Source organism: Hylobates moloch, unplaced genomic scaffold (genome assembly GCF_009828535.3).
Source record: "Hylobates moloch isolate HMO894 unplaced genomic scaffold, HMol_V3 SCAFFOLD_18, whole genome shotgun sequence".
Taxonomy (NCBI): domain Eukaryota; kingdom Metazoa; phylum Chordata; class Mammalia; order Primates; family Hylobatidae; genus Hylobates; species Hylobates moloch.
Window position 1 is genome coordinate 10,800,898 of NW_026652293.1, and position 22,615 is coordinate 10,823,512.

Genomic DNA, 22,615 nt, shown 5'->3' on the forward strand with positions numbered 1-22,615 from the left:
TATCTATAAGATGAGCTTAATAATGGTTCCCAATTCATAGAGTTGCTTTAAGGATTAAATGAGATAATACAATATACGGAAAGCTCTTAGCTCAGCACCTGGCACATAATAAGCACTCAATAAAGGTGGGCTGCACTTAAAACTAGAAGCATATTCATGACTGCACAATGGACTCCCTCCCTGGTGGTGGCATTTTATAAAGTATTAGTGACCTGGCCCTACACCCAAAGTTTCATATTCAATCAGTCTGAGGTGTACCCTGGGCACTCACATTATTTTAAAACAATCCCCAGAGGGCCAGGCTGGTGGGCCACACCTGTAGTTCCAGCTACTCTGGAGGCTGAGGAGGTAGGATCCATTAAGACCAGGAGTTATTCTCTTAAAAACAAAACAAACAAAAATAATCCCCAGATAACTTTAATGTTCCATCCAAATATTGAGAACACAGGTTTAGATCAAGGGCCAGGAAACCAGAGGCTGCAGGCCAAATCTGATCCCCACATATTTTTTGTAAATAAAGTTTTATTGAAATACTCCTACCTATTTATGTATTATCTGGGGCTACTTTTTTTCTTTTTTAACCAACTGATAATCACTTTTAAAAAATTGATTAATCCTGTGCAGAGGTGACTTCAACACCTGACTCAATACTGATGGAAGTAATCAATTCAGCAATTCAGAAGTTCTGTGTCAGTCAGCGAGTCGCTTGTGGATACTTATGGGGATTTATCTTGGATTCTTCTAAGTCTTAAACAACCTTCACCACAGGAGTTTTTCTCTTAGTGATTCTTAGAATCTTGGTAGGGATCCAAAATGGTCCTTTCACTTTGAGATTATTTTCCTTTGCACTTTTGATCAAGTCAGCACACATCTGCTCCAGGGATGTTAGGTTGCGGCTATTTAGGGTAATTTTATTTTTAGAGACAGGGTCTCTGTCGCCTAGGCTGGAGTTCAGTAGCGCGATATCAGCTCACTGCAGCCTCGACCTCCTGGGCTCAAGAGATCCTCCCACCTCAGCCCCCCAAGTAGCTGGGACCACAGGTGCGCACCACCAGGCCCGAATAAATTTTGTATTTTTTGTAGAGAAGACGTCTCCCTATGTTGCCTGGGCTAGACTTGAACATGGGCTTAAGTCATCCACCACCTGCCTGGGCCTGCCGAAGTGCTGAAACTACAAACGTGAGCCACCGCGCCTGACCGGTTAGGGTAATTCTAATTCAGTGAATTAACTTGTGGTTCCAGGGGTGTCTTTCTCATGTTGTTTTTGTTTGTTTGTTTGTTTGTTTTGAGACGGAGTCTCGCTCTGTCACCCAGGTTGGAGTGCAGTGGCGCGATCTCGGCTCACTGCAAGCTCCGCCTCCCGGGTTCACGCCATTCTCCTGCCTCAGGCTCTCCCAGTAGCTGGGACTACAGGTGCCCGCCACCACGCCCGGCTAATTTTTTGTATTTTTAGTAGAGACGGGGTTTCACCGTGGTCTCGATCTCCTGACCTCGTGATTCGCCCGCCTCGGCCTCCCAAAGTGCTGGGATTACAAGCGTGAGCCACCGCGCCCGGCCTCTCATGTTGTTAAAAGCTGCGTCTGTGGCACGATTTCCTCTGGAGAGTGAACAGCGGCGAGTCAGTTGCAGGAGCGGGTGGACCAGAGTTCCGGCACAGCTGGGACCACGTCTTCCTCAAAGAGCTATCTGTGGCTCCTTTCACTCTACACGGCGTAGTTATGACAAAGACCGAATGATTCTCAAAGTCGAAAATATTTGCTATCTGGCCCTTTACAGCAAGTTTGCAGACTTCTAGTTTAGAATAAAGTTCCTGGGCAGTCTGCACCACATGAGGGCAGTATAGCCTCAGTAGATGATAACTGAGTCTACAAAAATTTGCACATCAGGAATCACAGAAATGAATATATTTTTCCCACCTATAGGCTCCTTTCTCTAATTTACAAACATCAAGTCTACTCTGTTCTGAAAACCTCCATGACAAACACTGCTCCCTCCCCTATCTACCATGACTAATAAGAACAGCTTTTGCCCATCGTCTTTGTTTCTTCAGCACCTAGACAATTCTTGTGTCACCAAACTTGGGCTTCAAAATTCAGCTGTCCATTGAAACTACTCTTAAGGTAGCCAGTGACCTCTTCATTGCAGTTTCTACATTCTCTTTCTTATATTTCTTTTTTCTTTTTTTTTTTTTTTGAGACGGAGTCTTGTTCTGTCGCCCAGGCTGGAATGCAGTGGCACAATCTCAGCTCACTGCAAGCTCTGCCTCCCGGATTCACGCCATTCTCCTGCCTCAGCCTCTCGAGTGGCTGGGACTACAGGCGCCCGCCACCACGCCCGGCTAATTTTTTTTGTATTTTTTTTAGTAGAGACGGGGTTTCACCATGTTAGCCAGGATGGTGTCGATCTCCTGACCTCGTGATCCGCCCGCCTCGGCCTCCCAAAGTGCTGGGATTACAAGCGTGAGCCACCGCGCCTGGCCTCCTTAGGATCTTTATACCGTTTCCTCTATCAGGGAATACCTGTTTCGTTCCTTTCTCCCGGGTAACATAGGAGCTCTGTAGGATTAAAAAAAAAAAAAATGGAGTTCCATTGCTAGCTATAAACACTCTACTTGCAGTTACTATAATTAGCTGAGAGCTCTGGGAATTTTCAAGTTTCATTCATGCTGTAGTATGAATCAGAACTTCATCTCTTTTTCTTGCTAAATAATGTTCCATTTTATGTACGCACCACATTGTGTTTTCCCATGCATCTGCTGAGGGACATTTGAGTTGCTAATGTGAATAATGCTGCTGTAAATATGGGTCCACAAATATTATTTCAAGACCTTGCTTTCAATTCTTTTGGTATACATCCAGCAGTGGAATTACTGGATCATGTGACAATTCTATTTCTATATTTTTGAGGAAGAACCATACAGTTTTCCACAGCAACTGCACCATTTTACATTTCCACCAACAGTGCATAAGGATTTCAACTTTTGTTCATCCTAGCCAACACTTATTTCCTGTTTCTTTTTAATAGTAGCCATCCTAATATGTGTGGGATGGAATTTCATTGTGGTTTTGATTTGCACTCCCCTTATGATCAGTGATATTGAGCATCTTTTCATGTGCTTATTGGCCATTTATATATCTCCTTTGGAGAAATGTCTATTCAACTCCTTTTGCCCATTTTTGAATTAGGTTTTTTTGTTGTTGTTGCTGCTGTTGAGTGTTTGGAGTTGTCTATATAAACTGGATACTAATCCCTTATAAGATACACGATTTGGGCTGGATGTGGGGGCTTATGCCAGTAATCCCAGCACCTTGGTGCAGGCCTGTGGTCCTAGCTACTCGGGAGGCTGAGGTGAGGATTACTTGAGCCCAGTAGGTTGAGGCTGCAGTGAGTTATGATTGTGCCACTGCACTTCAGCCTGGGTGGCACAGAAAGACCCTGTCTCAAAAAAAAAAAGATGTATGATTTTCAAATATTTCCTCCAACTTTGTGGGCTGCTGTTTTACTCTGTTGATAGTGTTTTTGATGCACAAAAGCTTTTAATTTTCATAAAGTCTAAATTGTCTATTCTTTCTTTTGTTGCCAGTCCCTTTGGTGTCATATCCAAAAATTCATTGCCAGATCCAATACTGTGAAGCTTTTGCCTATGTTTTCTTCTAAGAGTTTTATAGTTTTAGCCCTCAAGTTTGTCTTTCATCCATATCAATTTAATATTTGTATGTGATGTAAGGTAAGGATCCAACTTTATTCTTATGCATGTGCATATCCAGCTTTCTCAGCACCATTTGTTGAAAAGACGGTCCTTTTCCCATTGAGTGGTCTTGGCTCCCTTATCAAAAATCATTTGACTGTATGTTAGAGTTTATTTCCGGGCTTTCTTTTCTATTCCATTAGTCTGTATGTCTTCCTTTATGTCAATACCACACGTTTTGATTACTGTAGCTTTGTAGTGAGTTTTGAAATAAGGAAGTGTGAGTCCTCCAACTTTGCTCTTCTTTTTCAAGACTGTTTTGCCTACTCAAGGCAAATTCCATATGAATTTTAGGAAGGATTTTTCTATTTCTGCAAAAGACATCATTGGGATGTTGATAGGTATTGCATTGAATCTGTAGATCACTTTGAAAGTATTAACATCTTAACAATATTAAGTGAGCCAATCAATGAACATAGGATGGCTTTCCATTTATTTATGCTTTCTTTAATTTCTTTGGCAATATTTTGTAGTTTTCATTGTACAAGTCACATCCTTGGCTAAGTGAATTCCTAAGGACTTTATTCTCTTTGATGGTATTAGAAATAGATTTCTTTTTCCTTAATTTCATTTTCAGAGTGTTTATTCTGTTTTTTACTGCATAGAGTTCAACTGATGTTTTGGTGTTGATTTTGTATCCTGCTAATTTGCTGAATTAGTTTAATAGTTCTAACAGGTTTTTTGGGTAGAATCTTTAGGACTTTGTACATATAAGATCATATCTTCAAACAGAGAAAATTTTGCTCTTCTTTTCAAATTTGGATTTTTTTTCTATCTTTCTTTGTGCCTAATTGCTCTGGCTAGAATTTCCAGTACTATGTTGAGTAGAAGTGGCAAAAGCGGGCATCCTTGCCTTGTACCTGATCTTACAGGAAAAGTTTTTAGTCTTTTACTATTCAGTATGATGTTCACTGTGAATTTTTTATATATGACTTTTATTATGTTGTGGTAATTTTCTTCTATTCCCAGGTTGTGGAATGTTTTTATAATGAAAGTGTGTTGAATTTTGTCAAATGCTTTTTCTGCATCAATTGAGATAATTATGTGGTTTTCTTCCCCTTCATTATGTTAATGTGGTGTATTACATTGGTTTTCATATGTTAATCCATTATTACATCCAGGAATAAATCCCTCTTGATCATGGTATATAATCCTTAAGATGCTGCTTAATTCATTTGGCTAGTATTTTGTTGAGGATTTTTATATGAATGTTCAAAAGGGATATTGATCTGTAGTTTCCTTGTTGTGTTTTTGCTAGCTTTGGTATCAGGGCAAAACCAGCCTCACAGGATGAACTAGGGAGTGTTTCCTCCTCTTAAATTTTTTGGAACAGCTTGAGGATTCATGTTAGTTCTTTAAATGTTTGGTAGAATTCACCACAGAAGCCATCAGATCCAGGGCTGTCTTTGTCAGTTGTTCGTCTCTTCAAAGAACAACTTTTGGATTAGTTTCTTTTCTTTTTCTTTGAGACAGAGTCTCGCTCTGTCACCCAGGCTGGAATGCAGTCGTGCAATCTCAGCCCACTGCAAACTCTGCCTCCCGGGTTCAAGTGATCCCCTCACCTCAGCCTCCCAAGTAGCTGGGATTACAGATGTGCACCACCATGCCTAGGTAATTTTTGCATTTTTTGCAGAGACAGAGTTTCACCACATTGGCCAGGCTGGTCTTGACCTCCTGGCCTCAAGTGATCCACCCACCTTGGCCTCCCAAAGTGCTGGGATTACAGGTGTGAGTCATCATATTTTCTTTATAATTTTTCTGTTCTCTATTTTGTTTATCTCTGCTTTATTTTTATTTTTATTTTTACTAGGCAAAGAACTTTATTAACGTTTGTTTCAAACTTGATTCCCAGGCTTCTTCATCTTAATTAGCTGCAAAGAATGAATTGTGTATAAGCAAAAACTGAAAAGAGCTGCAGTGTCCAAGAGGCTTGGGCTTAAAAATATTAGAGATCTAGATTTTATCAGATCCATAAACAAAAATTTCTTTAAAAGCAGTCATAATATAAAATAGCAGCTCCCAGTAACTTCTTCAAGTTTTATCTTCAGAAGTTGACTCAATTCAGTTTCCCTCATTCTTGGAAGCCTCATCAAAATTCTCCGCAAGATCTGGAACTTCATCATCATCATCCTCTCCAGTAGCAAGTGGTGCTTTTCCATCCACAGATTGTTTGGGCAGAGCTTCAGCCAGTCTCCTTAAACTAGTCAGACTATCTGCACCAAGCTGGTTTAAGATGCTGGGTAGCATTTCTGTCAGCTGCTTCGTTTCAGCATGGCCTGTAATGGTTAAAGTGTTCGCTGCCAGAGATGCCTGAACTTTAGGGTTGTTAAAGTGGATCACTGTTCCTTGGTTTGTAAACATATTCACCTCTTCAATACCAGAGATATTGTTTACCCCTAACTTCTTTAAAGAGAACTGAAGTTTTTTATCATCTGCTGTGGCTGTTCTATGAACCACCTTCTTCTTTCTGCGAGCAGTTCCTTTCCCACCAATGCGCACTTGTGCCTGCAGTTTGGCGAGTTTTTCTTGGTTCATGATTGTTTCTTTCATCTTGTCGGAGCGAATAAGGGGCCGCGCGGGGGACTAGGGTTGGTGCTCAAGGGGTCTCAGGTGGACCAGCTGAGATTAGGCGCACACACGCGGGGACGCAAGATGGCAGCCTACCTCTGCTTTATTATTAGTTACTTCCTTCTGCTAGCTTTGAACTTTGTTATCTTTTTCTAGTTCTTGAAACTGTAAGGTTGTTGATTTGAGATCTTTCTTCTAAGTATGAGAATTTATAGCTATAAATTAACCCCTCCACATTGAAAGGGTGACTCTGTAGGCTCAGACTCAGACCACGCCACACCGGTTGCAGTCAAGAGATCTTTATTGGAGGAGTCCGAGAGAGAGCCGAAGCGGAAGAAGAAAGAGAGCGAGGGCTCTGCAGCCTCCGTCTTTTATGCCTAGGGACGTTACCTGGGGGTCGCTGGTTGGCTGAGGGGCTGGGTCTAGGCTGAGGCGGGAAGGCGTCACCTCTGATTGGCTCCTTTTGGCGGGCCTGTGTTGGGGAGGAAGAAGAACCCGGAACCAGCGCCATTAGGGTGCTCTTGTTACCTAACACACATGGCTTTTATTGCATCCTCTAAGTTTTGGTATGTTGCATTTTTTTTTTTTTTTCTCACCACGTGCTTGTTTATTTCGGTGAGTTAGGACCATGTAATCAATTCCATCTCAGAGGTCCTCCAGCCCTGGAGCTTCCTGTATTTTCCAAAGGCTTTAAATAGCTTAAAACATTTCCACACAAAAAGGGCTCCACGACATTTATCCGCGCAGACTGAGGGCACCTCAGCAGCAGTACTTGGTGGAGTAGTCCTTGGGGGACACCACCAGGCCGCGGCCTTTGTGGGCCCCGCGGTACACGGTCTCTATGATGTCGACCATCTCCTGCTTGTCCTCCATGGCCCAGTTAATCTTGTTGTTGTTGCCAGTCCCCAAGTCAATCATGATGTGCTTGTTCCTTCTCGGCGATGCTGTACAGGACCTCGTCCATCTTCATGCACGTAGGGTCCCAGTCGTGGCCGAAGCAGATGACGACCACGCGGTCCTCCTCCGAGAGGATGGCCTGGTCCACCTGCCAGCCGTTGTGCAGGTGCGGGAGCATGTACGACATGGCGGCCCGCGCGCTCGCCGCCGCCGCCGAAGGCCGGGCGCCAGGGAGGGCCCAGCGAGGTGGGCTCAGCCGGCCCCTCACTCCCCGGCCCCCGCCACCCCCGGGCCCGCGAACGAAACCCGGTCCCGCCCGTACCTGCAAGCTCCGCTGGGACTGCCACCTGGCGAACGCCTGGGCGCGCACGCCGGTATGCTGTATTTTAATTTTCATTTATCTCTAAGTATTTTCCAATTTCCCTCTGCGATTTCTTCCTTCTTTTCCAAAGGGAGGTCCTAGAATATAGTTCCTTGATAAGCTATGACAAAATTTTAGTATGTCGAGTGGGGTACCTCAGTAGGCACTGGCATAGAAGTAGACTAGAATAGTGGTTACCACAGGATGGGGAGGGTAGTTGGGGAGCAAGGATAATGAGAGATTGTTCAGTGAGTACAAAGCTGTAGTTAGATAGGGGGAATAAGTTCTGGTGGTCTATTGTATACTAGGATGACTAGAATTAACAATAATGCATGTTTCAAAAGAGCTAGAGGAGAGGTTTTTTAATGTTATCCTCACAAAGAAATAAATGTTCAAGGTGATGGGTATGCTAATTACTCTGATTTGGTCATTGCACAATTTATACAGGTACTGAAACATCACATTACACTCCATAAATATGTACAATTATTATGTGCCAGTCACAAAATTTTTTTAATGTACATAGGATAAAGGTCCAATGATCAAGAATGTCAGGATAGCTAACAAATACTTTGAATAAAATATAATACAGTAAGATTATTAAAAAAAAACTCGGGGTAAGAAAGAATATTTTGCTGGGCACAATGGCTCACACCTGTAATCTCAGCACTTTGGGAGGCTGAGATGGGCAAATCACTTGGACTCAGGAGTTCGAGACCAGCCTGAGCAACATGGCAAAAATCTGTCTCCACTAAAAATACAGAAAATTAGCTGGGTGTGGTGGTGCACACCTGTAGTCTCAGCTACTTGGGAGGCTGAGGCAGGAGGATTGCCTGAACCAGGGAAGTTGAGGCTGCAGTGAACCATGATTGCACCACTGCACTCCAGCCTGGGCAACAGGAGTAAAACACTGCCTCAAAACAAAGAAGAAAGAATATTTGTAGAATATATAAAAGTTCTCTAATAGCATCAACAGTGGGTAATAGGAAAGAATCACTATTGTAATACGCAGAATTGTCAAGTTATAAAATGTAAAGGAAGGAGAGCTGAATAAGAGAAAACTATATTTTGAAAAATAACAATGTGGGCCAATTTTTAAATAAACCATATAAATACCAGGGCTATGTAGGAAAATCTCACACAGGTTTTGCTATTGTTTTTCTATATGCCTTATAGATCTTTGGTTCCTCGTTCCTGCATTACTGTCTTCTTTTGTGTTTAGCTGGGGTTTTTTGTAGTGTAATGTTTTACTTTTCTTCTCATTCCCTTTTGTGTATATTCTATAACCATTTGATTTAAGGTTGCCATGGGGATTACACTTCACATCCTGAAGTTATGACACTCTAATTTGAATGTATACTAACTTAACTTCAAGAGATACAAAAACTCTGCTTCTATACTGCTGGCTCCCCACCCCTTTCAGCTATTGATATCATAAAATATCTTTATACATTGTGTGTCCAAAAACATAGACTAATAGTTGTTTTTTAAAATGTATTAGTCTCTAAAATGATGTAGAAAACAAAATGTGGAGTCTCAAACTGAAGTTACAATAATACTAGCTCTTAGACTAATAATTGTCTTTTATACTGGAAATTTTATGCTCATTTTTACTTCTATATAAATTTTTTTAAAAGAAGCATTTTGGTTGAGAGAGAAGAAAGAAGATGAGGAAGCTTTTTTTGAAGACTAAGAAGAAAAAGTAGGAAGGGGTAGGAGAAGGAAAAGGAGAAGAGGAAGAGGAAAAAGATGCTTATTTATCTCAGTCTCAAGTGAGTCATGACCTATAGCATAATGCTATATAGTTTTATACATGTGCCTTTAGCAAAATAATACTATCACTAAGTAAAGCTCATCTATAATTGTAGATGTTTTTAGATTTAAAAGTTGAATTTAGGATCTTTATGGGGTAATTAGAACTGGTATTAACTTCCTGTTATAAACAACTAGAAAATTGGATAAAATATAAGAAAAAAAAATGCCTTCGGACATTGAACAACAAGTAACCCAGGAGAGAAAGTACAGACACAAAGTAAGCCTTACAGTTCCCCTGGGTTTCTGCATTGAGGTAATTTCTGAACCACAGACATTACAGAGCAGAATTCCAGGAAGGAGAGAACTATGCAGGAAAAAGAGCTCCAGAAATCTGCATGTGAGTTTCCTCAAGTCAAGACTACTGGGCCATGCACACATACAGTAAAATTCCACAAGGCCAGGGGAAAAGTGGGATGATGTCAATGATAAAACTGAAGCAGAGCAGAGGAAGAATATGGAATTTCTTGGGTCAAACATTAACATCAGAGGGGCTAGGAAAGAATAGAGGTTTAATGACCAATTTGTGGTAACTAAGAGATCTACTTAGCCGTTGGGCCTGATCTTAGCCTGGAAAGGGGATGTGGAATGAGAATAATGAAGAAAGACTCAACAGCTCCCTGTAGCTCTTCTTTACAATTCTCCATGAGGGCTTTGTAAGTTGTTGAAGGTATTATTCAAAACCTGCCAATTTAATTCAAAGTGGTGGAATTGCATTCTAAACGATTTCTAAAATACTGGGTCAAATCAGGATAGCTAAGTTATGCTGTGGTAACAAACAACCCCAAATCTCAGTGGTTAAATACAATAAAAGTTTATTTCTCCCCCAAATTATATGTCTCATCCAGGTGTTGACTCTGCTCCATATAGTCACTCAGGGAACTAGGCTGACGGATGCTCCACTGTCTTGCAGCTATGCCATCTGGAATGCATAGCCAACTTAGTCACCAGAGTAAGGGAAGAGAAAAAATGGAGAATTTCATGTGGGTTTTTTACTGTCTTACCCCAGAAAGGATACATACTAATTTCCACTCATTTTTCCTTGGCTAGAGTTAGTATTGTGGCCTCACTTAACTGCAAGGGGGCCAGGAATAGAGGAGCAAATGGAATATTTAGAGGACTTACTGTGTTTACCACAGCTAGAAAGCGGTGTTAACATTTCTCACCACCCAAATCTAACTTTCACTTTCAAGTGATGGGGGAGATGGTGAGCTGCCTGCTCCTCATTCAGAAAGAACAATGGTTGCTAGGTAGTGTCTCCTGGGAGTGTTGACCAGGCTTGGCTGTCTTATAGGAAACATTCAGTGGCTTCAACCTACTCTGTGCAGTCAGAGCCCTGCCCTTCAGACACTAAGGTTGTTTTATTTTTAGTTTCAGAAAAATCCCTGCTTTCAGAGGAACTTCAAATTATATTTGTCTGTGTGTGATCCAAGAGCCAAAGGCAGATGAAATGATTCCAGTGGACATACTGCTCTGATTATGGTGAGAATTTTCACATGGTTAGAAACTTCCAGTTAGTTTCCATTTTCCTTGCCACCTCAATATTTCCGTTGGAAATGTGGCATATGCGATGAGGGTTTATACTCAAATATCGATTTTTTACTTGACTCTGAGGTAGAAGTTCCTACAAAAATTCTACTGCTCCAACCAAACATGAATTTGGAAGGGTAAGCCTTGAGGAATCAGTCAGCATCATGGCTGGGAGACAGGAGCGGGGAGGTTTAGTGGAGATGTGGGATTTGAAATTATCATACTTGGGCCCTTTACCTTCTATTTTGGTTTCCCTTCCTTGGTACAACCTCTTCTGGTTGGATCCCTACTCCAAGAGGGTTTTTCCCTTCTATTGCATGGTCCTCCTAAGACGTATCCTTGTCTTGCGGTCGGGCGCAGTGGCTCACGCCTGTAATCCCAGCACTTTGGGAGGCCGAGGCGGGCGGATCACGAGGTCAGGAGATTGAGACCATGGTGAAACCCCGTCTCTACTAAAAATACAAAAAAATTAGCCGGACGTGGTGGCGGGCGCCTGTAGTCCCAGCTACTCAGAGAGGCTGAGGCAGGAGAATGGGGTGAACCCGGGAGGCGGAGCTTGCAGTGAGCCGAGATCGCGCCACTGCACTCCAACCTGGGTGACAGAGCGAGACTCCGTCTCAAAAAAAAAAAAAAACCAAAGAGTGGAAAAGAACAGAGCAAAAGCAAAAATAAAATGAGACCACAAAGAAGTGTTTGAGTTGGCTTCCCCACTTCCACTCTACCCTCGCCCTACATATACCTTCTTCCAAGCCTCCCTGCATTCCATTGTCCCAGGGTCCTCTTTTCAACTGTGGTTCTCAATCAGGAGCAGTCCCCCCCACCGGGGGACATTCAGCAACGTCTGGAGATATTTTTGGTTTTCACAGCTAGAGGATACTATTGACATCTAGTGCAATAGCTGGGGATGCTGCTGTGAACAGAGAATAAATTTCAGGACCCCAAAATCGCTAAGCCAAAGGGAAAAGTCAAGCTGGGAACTGTGTCAGTCAGACAAACCTGCCTCCCTCCCTTTTTTTTTTTTTTTTTTTTTTTGAAAGAAAAGAAAAAAAGAGTTTTTGCTCTTGTTGCCCAGGCTGGAGTGCAGTGGCACGATCTCGGCTCACTGCGACCTCTGCCCCCCAGGTTCAAGCAATTCTCCTGTTTCAGCCTCCCAGGTAGCTGGGATTACAGGTCCCCGCCACCAGGCCCAGCTAACTTTTGTATTATCAGTAGAGACGGAGTTTCACCATGTTGGCCAGGCTGGTCCTGAACCCCTGACCCCAGGCAATCCACCTGCCTCAGCCTCCCCAAGTGCTGGGATTATAGGCAGGAGCCACTGCGCCCAGCCCTGCCTCCCATTTTATTCCTAAAGAAGAGAGCTACAAAGATTTTTGTTTTTTAAAGCTACATACCTTCCTCACAATTTGCCTGCAAGGAAATTCCTTGTGGGCCTCAGGATCTTTACCCTAAAACAGTTCTGTTGAATTTCACCTTGGCAAAGTAAATTGATAGCTTCTCTTCACAGGTGCGGGACAAAGAACTCAAACTCATCCTGCTCACCTGAGACAAATGCACATCTGATGGCTCCCTCTGCCTTCTTGTTTATGTAAAAATACAGATTCATTGAGCAAACTAAGGCATAAGTGATCATTCCTCTACCCCCACCTCACATGTAAATTGCATATTCAGTGAAAAGCTGATCAAAGACTCAAAATAATGCAACCATTTGTCTCCTATCTACCTATGACTTGGAAGCCCCTGCTTCAAGTTGTCCTGCCTTTCCAGACCAAACCAAAGTACATCTTACATGTATTGATTGATGTCTCATGTCTCCCTAAAATGTATAAAACCAAGCTGTGTTCTGACCACCTTGGGACATGTAGTCAGGACCTCCTGAGGCTGTGTCACAGGTGCATCCCTAACCTTGGCAAAATAAATTTTCTAAGTTGATTGAGACCTGTCTTGGATACTTTTGGTTCATACTGCTAAGCAAACTATAATGGGCAGAACAGCCCTTGACAACAAAGAATTGACCAGCCCAAAATGTCAGTAGCGCCAAGGTTGAGAAACCCTGCTCTTTGATAAATCAGCAACAGCTTTCGTGACAGGGTGAGACCACATTTAAACAATTGTACTACAAGCAGAGAGTGTTCAAATGATGCAAGGAGAGAATAGATTTTTCAAACAGCAGATGGGTCAAAAGAAATTATTTCCACCACAAAAGGCAAAACCACTAGTTCGACAAATAAATCATGGTACATAAAACATGTCTGGAGAAATATCTATAAGGGACAGAATTCATGAATGTAAAGTCTTTACATTTAGATTTGTGTTTGGTCAATATAAGGTTTTACTTGGGATTTATAGTGTAAAAATAATCTGTGTCCCTGAAAGGATTATAACTATATTTTATAAATCTATGAACTTCTCTCTCAGACTCCCTCCAACCAAGATTTTACCTCTACCACTCAACCAAACTTGTTCTTGTCAAGATTTCTAATGACTTCCTGGTTGCACAATTTGAGATTTGTCACCATATAAAGCCATGAGATTAGCAAGGACGGAGTCCTGGATCATTTCAACATTAAGGGGTAGAGCAGATGAAGGGGGCCCAAGAAAAGAGAGTGGGAAAGGTAGATACAGAGGTAGGAGGAAAACCAATTGAGTGTGCTGTGAAGACAGTGCTTCAAAAGCAGGTAATAATCAGCTGGATCAAAGGCTGCTGATCGGTCAGGTTCAATGAGGCATGATCACAGATCACTGGAGATTAAAAAAAAATAGCAACAAAAGGATTATACTGAAAAACTGCCCCGCCGGGCACGGTGGCTCATGCCTGTAATCCCAGCACTTTGGGAGGCCGAGGCAGGCAGATCACCTGAGGTCGGGAGTTAGAGACCAGCCTGACCAGCATGGAGAAACCCCATCTCTACTAAAAATAAAAAATTAGCCAGGTATGGTGGCGTGCCTGTAATCCCAGCTACTCGGGAGGCTGAGGCAGGAGAATCGCTTGAACCCAGGAGGAGGAGGTTGCAGTGAGCCAACATCACGCCACTGCACTCCAGCCTGGGCGACAAGAGCGAAACTGTAGAAAGACAGAAAAAGAAAAGAAAAGGAAAGAAAAGAAAAGAAAAAGGAAGGAAGGAAGGAAGGGAGAAAGGAAGAGAGAAAGAGAGGAAGGAAGGAAGGGAGGGAAGGAAAGAAGGAAGGAAAGGAGGGAAGGAGGGAAGGAGGGAAGGAAGGAAGGAAGAAAAGAGGGAAAGAGGGAAGGAGGGAAGGAAGGGAGGAAGGGAGGAAGGGAGGAAGGGGCGAGAAAGCGAAAAACAGCCCCACCTCCCTTGGCCCTAGTTCTGTTCCCTAAACATAACTATAAGGCTTTCTATTATTTCTTCTAGTGTTGCGTTCATCTTTCTAAATAACATACTTAAACTGCCATTTTAAAATGTTGTTTTATAGACAATTCCTTGTCATATTAGGGCATGTCCTTTTATCCAAGTCAACAAATATGCATTTATCTTTCTCCTATTCTTTTCTTTTTTTCTTTTTTTTTTTTCTTTTTTTTTTTTTTTTTTGAGACGGAGTCTCGCTCTGTCGCCCAGGCTGGAGTGCAGTGGCGCAATCTCGGCTCACTGCAAGCTCCGCCTCCCGGGTTCACGCCATTCTCCTGCCTCAGCCTCTCCGAGTAGCTGGGACTACAGGCGCCCGCCACCACGCCCGGCTAATTTTTTGTATTTTTAATAGAGACGGGGTTTCACCGTGGTCTCGATCTCCTGACCTCGTGATCCGCCCGCCTCGGCCTCCCAAAGTGCTGGGATTACAAGCGTGAGCCACCGCGCCCGGCCTTTTTTTTTTTTTAGACAGAGTTTCACTCTGTCACCCAGGCTGGAGGGCAGTGGCACAATCTCAGCTCACTGCAACCTCCACCTCCTGGGTTCAAGCGATTCTTGTGCCTCAGCCTCCCGAGTAGCTGGGGTTACAGGCGCCCACCACTACGCCTGGCTAATTTTTGTACTTTTAGTAGAGACAAGGTTTTACCATGTTGGCCAGGCTGGTCTCGAACACCTGGCTTCAAGTGATCCACCTGCCTTGGCCTCCCAAAGTGTTGGGATTACAGGTGTAAGCCACCTCACCCAGCCCGATTCCTTCAATATAGTTAAATCAATGATTACATTATGATGCTTTTGTAAAATATTCACTGCTGAACAAGTAGTTGTGGGACAATTCTCCGAAGTATTTGTACATCTCAGACTATCTTTTCCAGGATGTTTGGGCAGCAAACAGCCTTAGAAGCTAAAGGTAGAGTGTCTTCCTTTTGCAGAGGGCAGATTTGTTTATTAAGACAGTGACTCCCTCTGGGAGAAATTTAGAGGCATGGTTCTCCAGCCATATTAAGGGATAGTAAGATCTCCCCACTTCTCCCTCCCCAGAGATTTCTTTGCTAACCAGAAAAATAAAAATAATGTCTCCCTGTGGGGCAAAGATTGGGTAGGCTTGCTAGTGGTCCCCTTATAAGACTGGGGGTTTCCTAAGCGTAGCATTTCTCAGCTGTGAGACAGATCCATTGTGTGCTCAGCATCCACCCAGGCCCACTCAACATTGCTACCGTTCACCAAGTTCCCTCTTGGAACTTTCAGGGAAAGGGGAACTGTTAAGCCCATGCTGCCTGCTGTGTCATGGGTGCTAAAGGGCCCACTGTTTCCTTACCAACTGGATTTATGGAGATGTGGCAAGTCAGCCTAGAAGTTTCACTGTGCTGGGGAATTGTTTGACCTCTTGATTAAGCAGTAGCGATCTGTGATTATGTTTTGTGTATAATTTTTTCCTAGAGCAAATAATTGCCTCTTTTATTATTTGCATTATCCTAGCCACTTGAGGTTCATCAGTAAACAGACCAAGTTTGCAACCCTCATGGAGCTTACATACTAAAGAGGGAGACAGACAATGAAGATAAACAAGTGTGAAGCAGAAGAATTGCAGGGTTTCGACCGAAGGGTTTGACATGATCTGGCTGAAGTTATAAAAGTAATACTCTGCCTACTATGTAGAGACTAGATTACAGAGGAACAAGGATGGAAACAAGGCCAATGAGGATGCTTCTGCAGGAATCCAGGCAAGAAAAGATGATGGTTTAGACCAGAGTGGTGACAATGGAAGTAGTGAAAACAGCCAAATGTTGAATATATTTTGAAGACGAAACCAAAAGAATTTTCCGAAAATTGGTTGTAAGCATTGAGAAAAGGAGTAAGGATAACTGCAAAGTTTTTTTCCAAACTACTGGAAGGATGCAGTTGCCATCCACTGAAATGGGAAGGCTTCTTTGTATGTCATTTAAGGAAATTTGATAATTTTCTCATGAGAGAGCTCTGTACCTCCTTTGTTATTTTTATCTCCTTGGTACTTTGTATTTTCTGTTGATATTAGCATATTAAACTATCAATGTATATTTAATAATTATGGTGAAATGGACTTCATTCTATTTTAGCTTCATTTTATATCTAGCAATTTTCTTCAAGTTTCTTGTTGTTTATAACTAAATGTCAGCAATTTTCTTCAAGTCTCTTATTGTTTATAACTAAATGTTGTGCCAAAACTTAAGTATAAGTCTAACAAAACATATACAGAATGTGTGTGTTGAAAATTATTAAATACTAATGAAAGAAATTTTAAAAGACCTAAAGAAATGGAAACATTATAATCATGGATTTGAAAACTTAACATAATAAAGATCTCATTCTCTTCCATATTGATGTATAGATTTAACACAGTTCCAATTGAAATCCCAGCAGAATTCTTTTGGAATTGAGATTAGACAAGCTAATCTCAATTTATATAGAAAGGCAAAGAACCAGAATAGTTAAAACAATGTTGGAAAAGAAGAATAAAGTTAGAGGAATCACACTATCTAATTTCAAGACTTACTATAAAGCTACAGGAATCAAGACAGTATGGTATTCATGAAGGGACAGACACATAGTTCAATATAACAGAATACAGAAATCATAAATAGACCCACAAAAATACACCAACTGATTTTTGAGGAGGGTGCAAAAGCAGCTCAATGGAGAAAGGATAGCCTTTTCTACAAAAGAAGCTGGAACAAAAGAACATCTGTATACAAAAATAAACAAACCATAACCTAAACCTTATACTTCATGCAAAATAAAATTTAAAATAGATCATGGATAGAAATGTAAACCACAAAGCTATAAAACTTTTAGAAGAAAATATAGGATAAAATCTTTATAACTTGGGGTTAGGCAAAGTGTTCTCAGATGTGACATCCAAAGGCATGCTGCATTTAAAGAATTGATAGATTGGACCAGCCTGGCCAACATAGTGAAACCCTGTCTCTACTAAAAATACAAAAATTAGCTGGGCATAGTGGCACATGCATGTAGTCCCAGCTACTCGGGAGGCTGAGGAAGGAAAATCACTTGAACCCGGGAGGCAGAGGTTGCAGTGAGCCAAGATCATGCCACTGCACTCCAGCTTGGGCAACAGAGAGAGACTTCATCTAAAAAAAAAAAAAAATTTCATAAATTGGACTTCAACAAAACTGAAAACCTTCTCGGTGCAAAAGACACTTTAAGACAATGGAAAGACAAGCTACAGGCTGAAATAAAATATTTGCAATACCCAACAAGGAGTTTTGTATTCAGAATATATAAAGAACTCTCAGCCAGGCGTGGCGGCTCATGTCTATAATCCTGGCACTTTGGGAGGCCGAAGCGGGCAGATCACTTCAGGTCAGGAGTTTGAGACCAGCCTGGCCAGCATGGTAAAACCCCATCTCTACTAAAAATACAAAAATTAGCTGGGCATGGTGGCAGGCACCTGTAATTCCAGCTACTTGGGAGGCTGAGGCCAGAGAATTGCTTGAACCCTGGAGGCAGAGGTTGCAGTGAGCTGAGACTGTGCCATTGCACTCCAGCCTGGGTGACAAGAACGAAACTCCATCTCAAGAAAAAAAAGAAAAAGAACTCTCACAACTCAAGTGGAAGAAAACAATCCAATTAAAACTGGGCAAAATACTTGAACAGACACTTCACCAAAGATAATATATAGATGGCAAATAAGAACATGTTTATTATCATCAACCATTAGATAAATGCAAATTAAAATCATAATGAGGATAGCATGGTGGCTCATGTCTGTAATCCCAACACTCTAGGAGGCCAAGGCGGGAGGATCACTTGAGCCCAGGAGTTCAAGACCAGCCTGGGCAGTAAAGTGAAAGCTCGTATTTACAAAAATTTTTTAAAAAATTAGCCAGGAGTGGTGGCACATGCCTGTGGTCTCAGCTACTCAGGGAGGTTCAGGTAGGAGAACCGCTGGAGCCTAGGAGGTTGAGGCTGCAGTGAGCTGTGATCATACCACTGCACTCCAGCCTGGATGACAGAGGAGACTCTATCTCAAAAAAACAAAAAAAAAGTAAAATCACAATGAGATACCTCTTCATGCCTATTAGAATGGCCAAAATCAAAAGTGCTGTCAATACCAAGTTGCAGCAATTGGAATTCTCATCCATTGCTAGTGGGAAGACAAAATGGTATAATCACATTGAAAAACAGTTTGGCAGCTTTTTATAAACTTAAATATACACCTTCCATGTGATCCAGAAATCATACTTGTGGATATTTCAGAGAAATAAAAACTAGGTTCACATGGAAATCTGCACATGAATGTTTAAAGCAATTTCGATCATCACCAAAAATTAGAAATAACTCAAATGTCCTTCAGCTGATGAATGGATAAACAAACTATGATACAGCCATACAACGGAATACTACTAGCAATAAAAAGAATGAACCATAAATACACATGATAACTTGGATGAATCTCAAACTATGCTGAGTGAAAGAAATCCACTCAAAAGCTTACATATTGTATAGACTTTATTTATGTGGCATTCATAAAGAGGCAAAAGTGTATTGACAGGGAACACATCAGCAATAACCAGGAGTTAAAGGTAAGGGGAGGATATGGCCATAAAGGGATAGCATATGGGAGTTTTGCGGGGTGATCAAACTAGTCTATATCCTGATTATAGTGGTGACACAAATCTATATATGTTCTAGAATTCACAGAACTGCATACCCAAGAGTCTATTTTAATGTATGACAATTACAAATTTAAAATGAGACAGCTGGGGCCAGGCGCAGTGGCTCATGCCTGTAATTCCAGCACTTTGGGAGGCGGAGGCGGGTGGATCACAAGGTCAGGAGTTCAAGACCAGCCTGGCCAAGATGGTGAAACCTCGTTTTTACTAAAAATACAAAAATTAGCCAGGCGCTGTGGCGGACACTGTAGAAGGTGCCTATAATCCCAGCTACTCAGGAGGCTGAGGCAGGAGAATCTTTTGAACCCGGGAGGCAGAGGTTGCAGTGAGCTGAGACCGCACCACTGCACTCCAGCCTGGATGACAGAGTGAGACTCCATCTCAAAAAAAAAAAAAAAAGAAAGAAAAAGAAAAAAGGCCGGGCGCAGTGGCTCATGCCTGTAATCCCAGCACTTTAGGAGGCTGAGGAGGATGGATCATAAGGTCAGGAGATTGAGACCATCCTGGCTAAAACAGTGAAACCCCGTCTCTACTAACAATACAAAAAGTTAGCCAGGCGTGGTGGCGGGCGCCTGTAGTCCCAGCTACTCGGAAGGCTGAGGCAGGAGAATGGTGTGAACCTGGGAGGTGGAGCTGGTAGTGAGCCAAGATCGTGCCACTGCACTCCAGCCTGGGTGACACAGCGAGACTCCATCTCAAAAAAAAACAAAAACAAAAAAGAGACAGCTGGAACTTTGAACACTGACTAGCTATCTGATGAAACTAAGTGATTATTGTTAATTATTTTTACATGTGATAATGGTATTATGGTTATTTTTAAGTCCCTGTCTTTTAAAGATACACACTAAAATATTTAAGGACAAGGTTATATAAAGTATGGGATTTGCTTAAAAATAATACTGGAGGAAGGAACGGACTGAGAAAGAAATGAAAGAAAGCTGGCCATGATTTAATAATTGTTGAAGAGGGTGATGGGTACGTGGGGCTTTATTATACTGTTCTGTCTACTTTTGTATATGTTTGATAGTTTCCATACTAAAAAGTTCAGCCAGGCACAGTGGCTTATGCCTGTAATCCTAGCACTTTGGGAGGCCAAGGCAGGCGGATCACGAAGTTAGGAGTTTGAGACCAGCCTGGCCAACATGGTGAAAGCTCATCTCTACTAAAAGTACAAAAATTAGCTGGGCATGGTGGCGCGTGCCTATAATCCCAGCTACTCAGGAGGCTGAGGCAGGAGAATCGCTTGAACCTGGGAGGCAGAGGTTGCAGTGAGCCGAGATTGCGCCACTGCACTCCAGCCTGGGTGACAGAGCGAGACTCTGTCTCAAAAAAAAAAAAAGTTCAAAAAGGGTGTGAGGTTGTTAGTTTTCAACATCAAGCTGCCTGGTATGCAGTCTGAGTTTGCCATTTAGTAGGTGATCTTGGGCAAGTGACTTCCTTGTCCTAAACTTCAGTTTCCCCCCACTCCATAAAATGAGACTAGTAATGATAATATCTATCTCACAGTTGTTGTCAGGATTAAATGGATGTTGTCAGAATATGTGAAAAGCAATTTACCTAGTTCTTGCTATATTGCACATGTTCAATAAATGTTAATTTTTTTGTCATTATTACATCTCCTAGTCTGATTCCTCCATGCCATCTCCTCTGTATGAGCAAGTCTTCCTCCAAGCTTCTTTCTGGATAGCTTATCTAAAAAGGGCCACTGTGTTTTACATCCTAATTCAGAATTATAAAACACAGGTTTGAAATTCTACTTCTGCCTCACACTACATTATATTCTTTTTTTTTTTTTTGAAATAGGGTCTTGCTCTATTGCCCAGGCTGGAGTGCAGTGGCACAATCATGGCTCACTGCAGCATTGATCTCCCAGGCTCAAGCAATCCCTGCACCTCAGCCTCCTTAGTATCTAGGACTACAGGCCAGCGCCATCGCACTCGGCTAATTTTTGTATTTTTGTAAAGACAGGATTTTGACATGTTACCCAGGCTGGTCTCAAACTCCTGGGCTCAAGTGATCCATCTGCCCCAGCCTCCCAAAGTGATGAGATTACAGGCGTGAACCCAGCCTGTTCTATTCTTTATTGTATATCCAGGAGGAAATCCTAAACTTAAAAGATTGGGTTAAATAAAAATTCAGAAATGCCTATCTTTTCCTCCAAACAAGGAGTAATGTAAGATTACCATGAGTCATGGTGGAGTGGAGTTCAATTCACCACAGAATCTGAGACAGGAAGACCTGCCAGGCCATCAGCCCCTTCCCACCACTCCTGCAGCATTCATTTTCAGGGGCAAAAGAGCCTTCCCACAATTACTGAGTCCAACACTTAGTTTCCAGGATAAGCCCACACCCAACCATTCTGTCCTGTGGTTCCCAGTGATACACTCATACTTGTTAGAATGCGCCACTTTGGGGTTCAGAAAATGCAATCACTGAGAGAAGCCACTGAGAGAGTTGTAGTTACGCTCTCCTTTGGTTCCATACCTCCCCCTCTCTTGCCACATCTATCCACTAGAGGGAGGAAGGCCTAGAACCTCTTTAGCCAGAGTGGAGCAGTGGCAAGGATCAGTAGTGTGGCTTCTTAACCAAGCCAGCAGTGGGGGTGTCAGAAGCACCGGAACAGAATCACCTCATTCTCTCGGAACAGAAAAGAGGAAGGGTCCCTTCCTTCCCCTTTTCAACCCTCTCTGCATGGATTGGCACATCACCATGCCCTGGTGCACTCACTTCCCTCAAGTCAGTGTGCAGGCTGCTTCAAAAATTCAGAGGAACATGTACTGGGGTCTTAGGAACATTTTCAGCCAGTGGAGAGGAAAAGGAAAACTAAGTATCTCTTGGATCATTCACAGAGTTCACCAAATACAACTGAAAACTGGAGGCTCAAATGTCCCTGCTGCCCTGATGGTATTAGTTTAAGATGTTGACATTGACATCTGCAGAGATCTCATCCATCACTGTACATCAAAGAGCAAATGTCATTCTAGTTGAGAAACTCATGTATGAGAAAGAATGGTCATCTTGGGAAATCTGTAGCTCCAGCGGCTCCTGATGTTTTTTCCTGCCTCCTCCTGTCCCATGCTTGTGCCCCAGGCAGAGCTCATTTCTAAAACCCTAGCTGACCCTCTGTGCTGTCTTTTAAGTTATAATAGTAGCTGTCATCTGTTGAATATTTTGCTTTATGACAGGCATTACACTAAGCACCTTAGCATATCTCATTGAAGCCTCACACCAAGGCTATGAACTAGATACAATCTATCTGTAGATAATAATATATATCCATCTGTAGATATCCATCTGTATATCCATCTGTAGATGAAGAAACTCAGGTTGAGTAAGCTATCTAAGGTCACAGAGCCAATAAGTGCTAGAGGCAAGATTCTTATTCTGTACACTCTGCCTCCAAAGCCCATTTCTTTGACTCTAAGGGCACAAGAACCCAAATCAGGATGTGAACCTTGGTCTTTGGAACCAAAGCAAGCTCCTGAATGATCCTGATAGGCTGACGGCTTGGCGCTGTAAACAAAATCAGTCGTTTGTCAAAAGGAAATGAAGTTGCCATGCCACTGTTCACTCCTGTAAGAGACTCCTCTGGGCTGTTCCATTCTCTTGCTGCAATTCAGCCGGTTGAAAAACTAAGTTGACTGCACAATGATTAACTTCAGGC

The 22,615-nt window shown here is 42.3% G+C and overlaps 1 protein-coding gene, 1 long non-coding RNA gene and 1 pseudogene across 3 annotated transcripts; 1 reads left to right on the top strand and 2 right to left on the bottom strand.

Annotated features, from left to right (window-relative positions):
* Positions 1-5,548: 5,548 nt before the first annotated feature.
* Positions 5,549-6,425, bottom strand: LOC116457387 (transcription factor BTF3-like). Its single transcript, XM_032753815.2, has one exon. The coding sequence runs from the start codon at positions 6,296-6,298 to the stop codon at positions 5,810-5,812; it is 489 nt and encodes a 162-aa protein (XP_032609706.1). The 5' UTR covers positions 6,299-6,425; the 3' UTR covers positions 5,549-5,809.
* A 185-nt stretch (positions 6,426-6,610) lies between these two features.
* LOC116457388 (thioredoxin-like protein 4A) lies at positions 6,611-7,400 on the bottom strand (annotated as a pseudogene).
* A 44-nt stretch (positions 7,401-7,444) lies between these two features.
* Positions 7,445-16,343, top strand: LOC131381889 (uncharacterized). Of its 2 annotated transcripts, none has more exons than XR_009210920.1 (4): positions 7,445-7,587; positions 9,212-9,346; positions 10,758-10,868; positions 15,758-16,343. It is a non-coding gene; the product is annotated as an uncharacterized LOC131381889 (long non-coding RNA). The 2 variants fall into 2 exon arrangements; XR_009210921.1 differs by lacking the exon at positions 15,758-16,343 and adding an exon at positions 12,421-12,849.
* Positions 16,344-22,615: the final 6,272 nt, after the last annotated feature.

Coding starts and splice junctions, on each gene's coding strand:
- LOC116457387 (XM_032753815.2), bottom strand. CDS start 6,298: ATGAAAGAAACAATCATGAACCAAGAAAAACTCGCCAAACTGCAGGCA.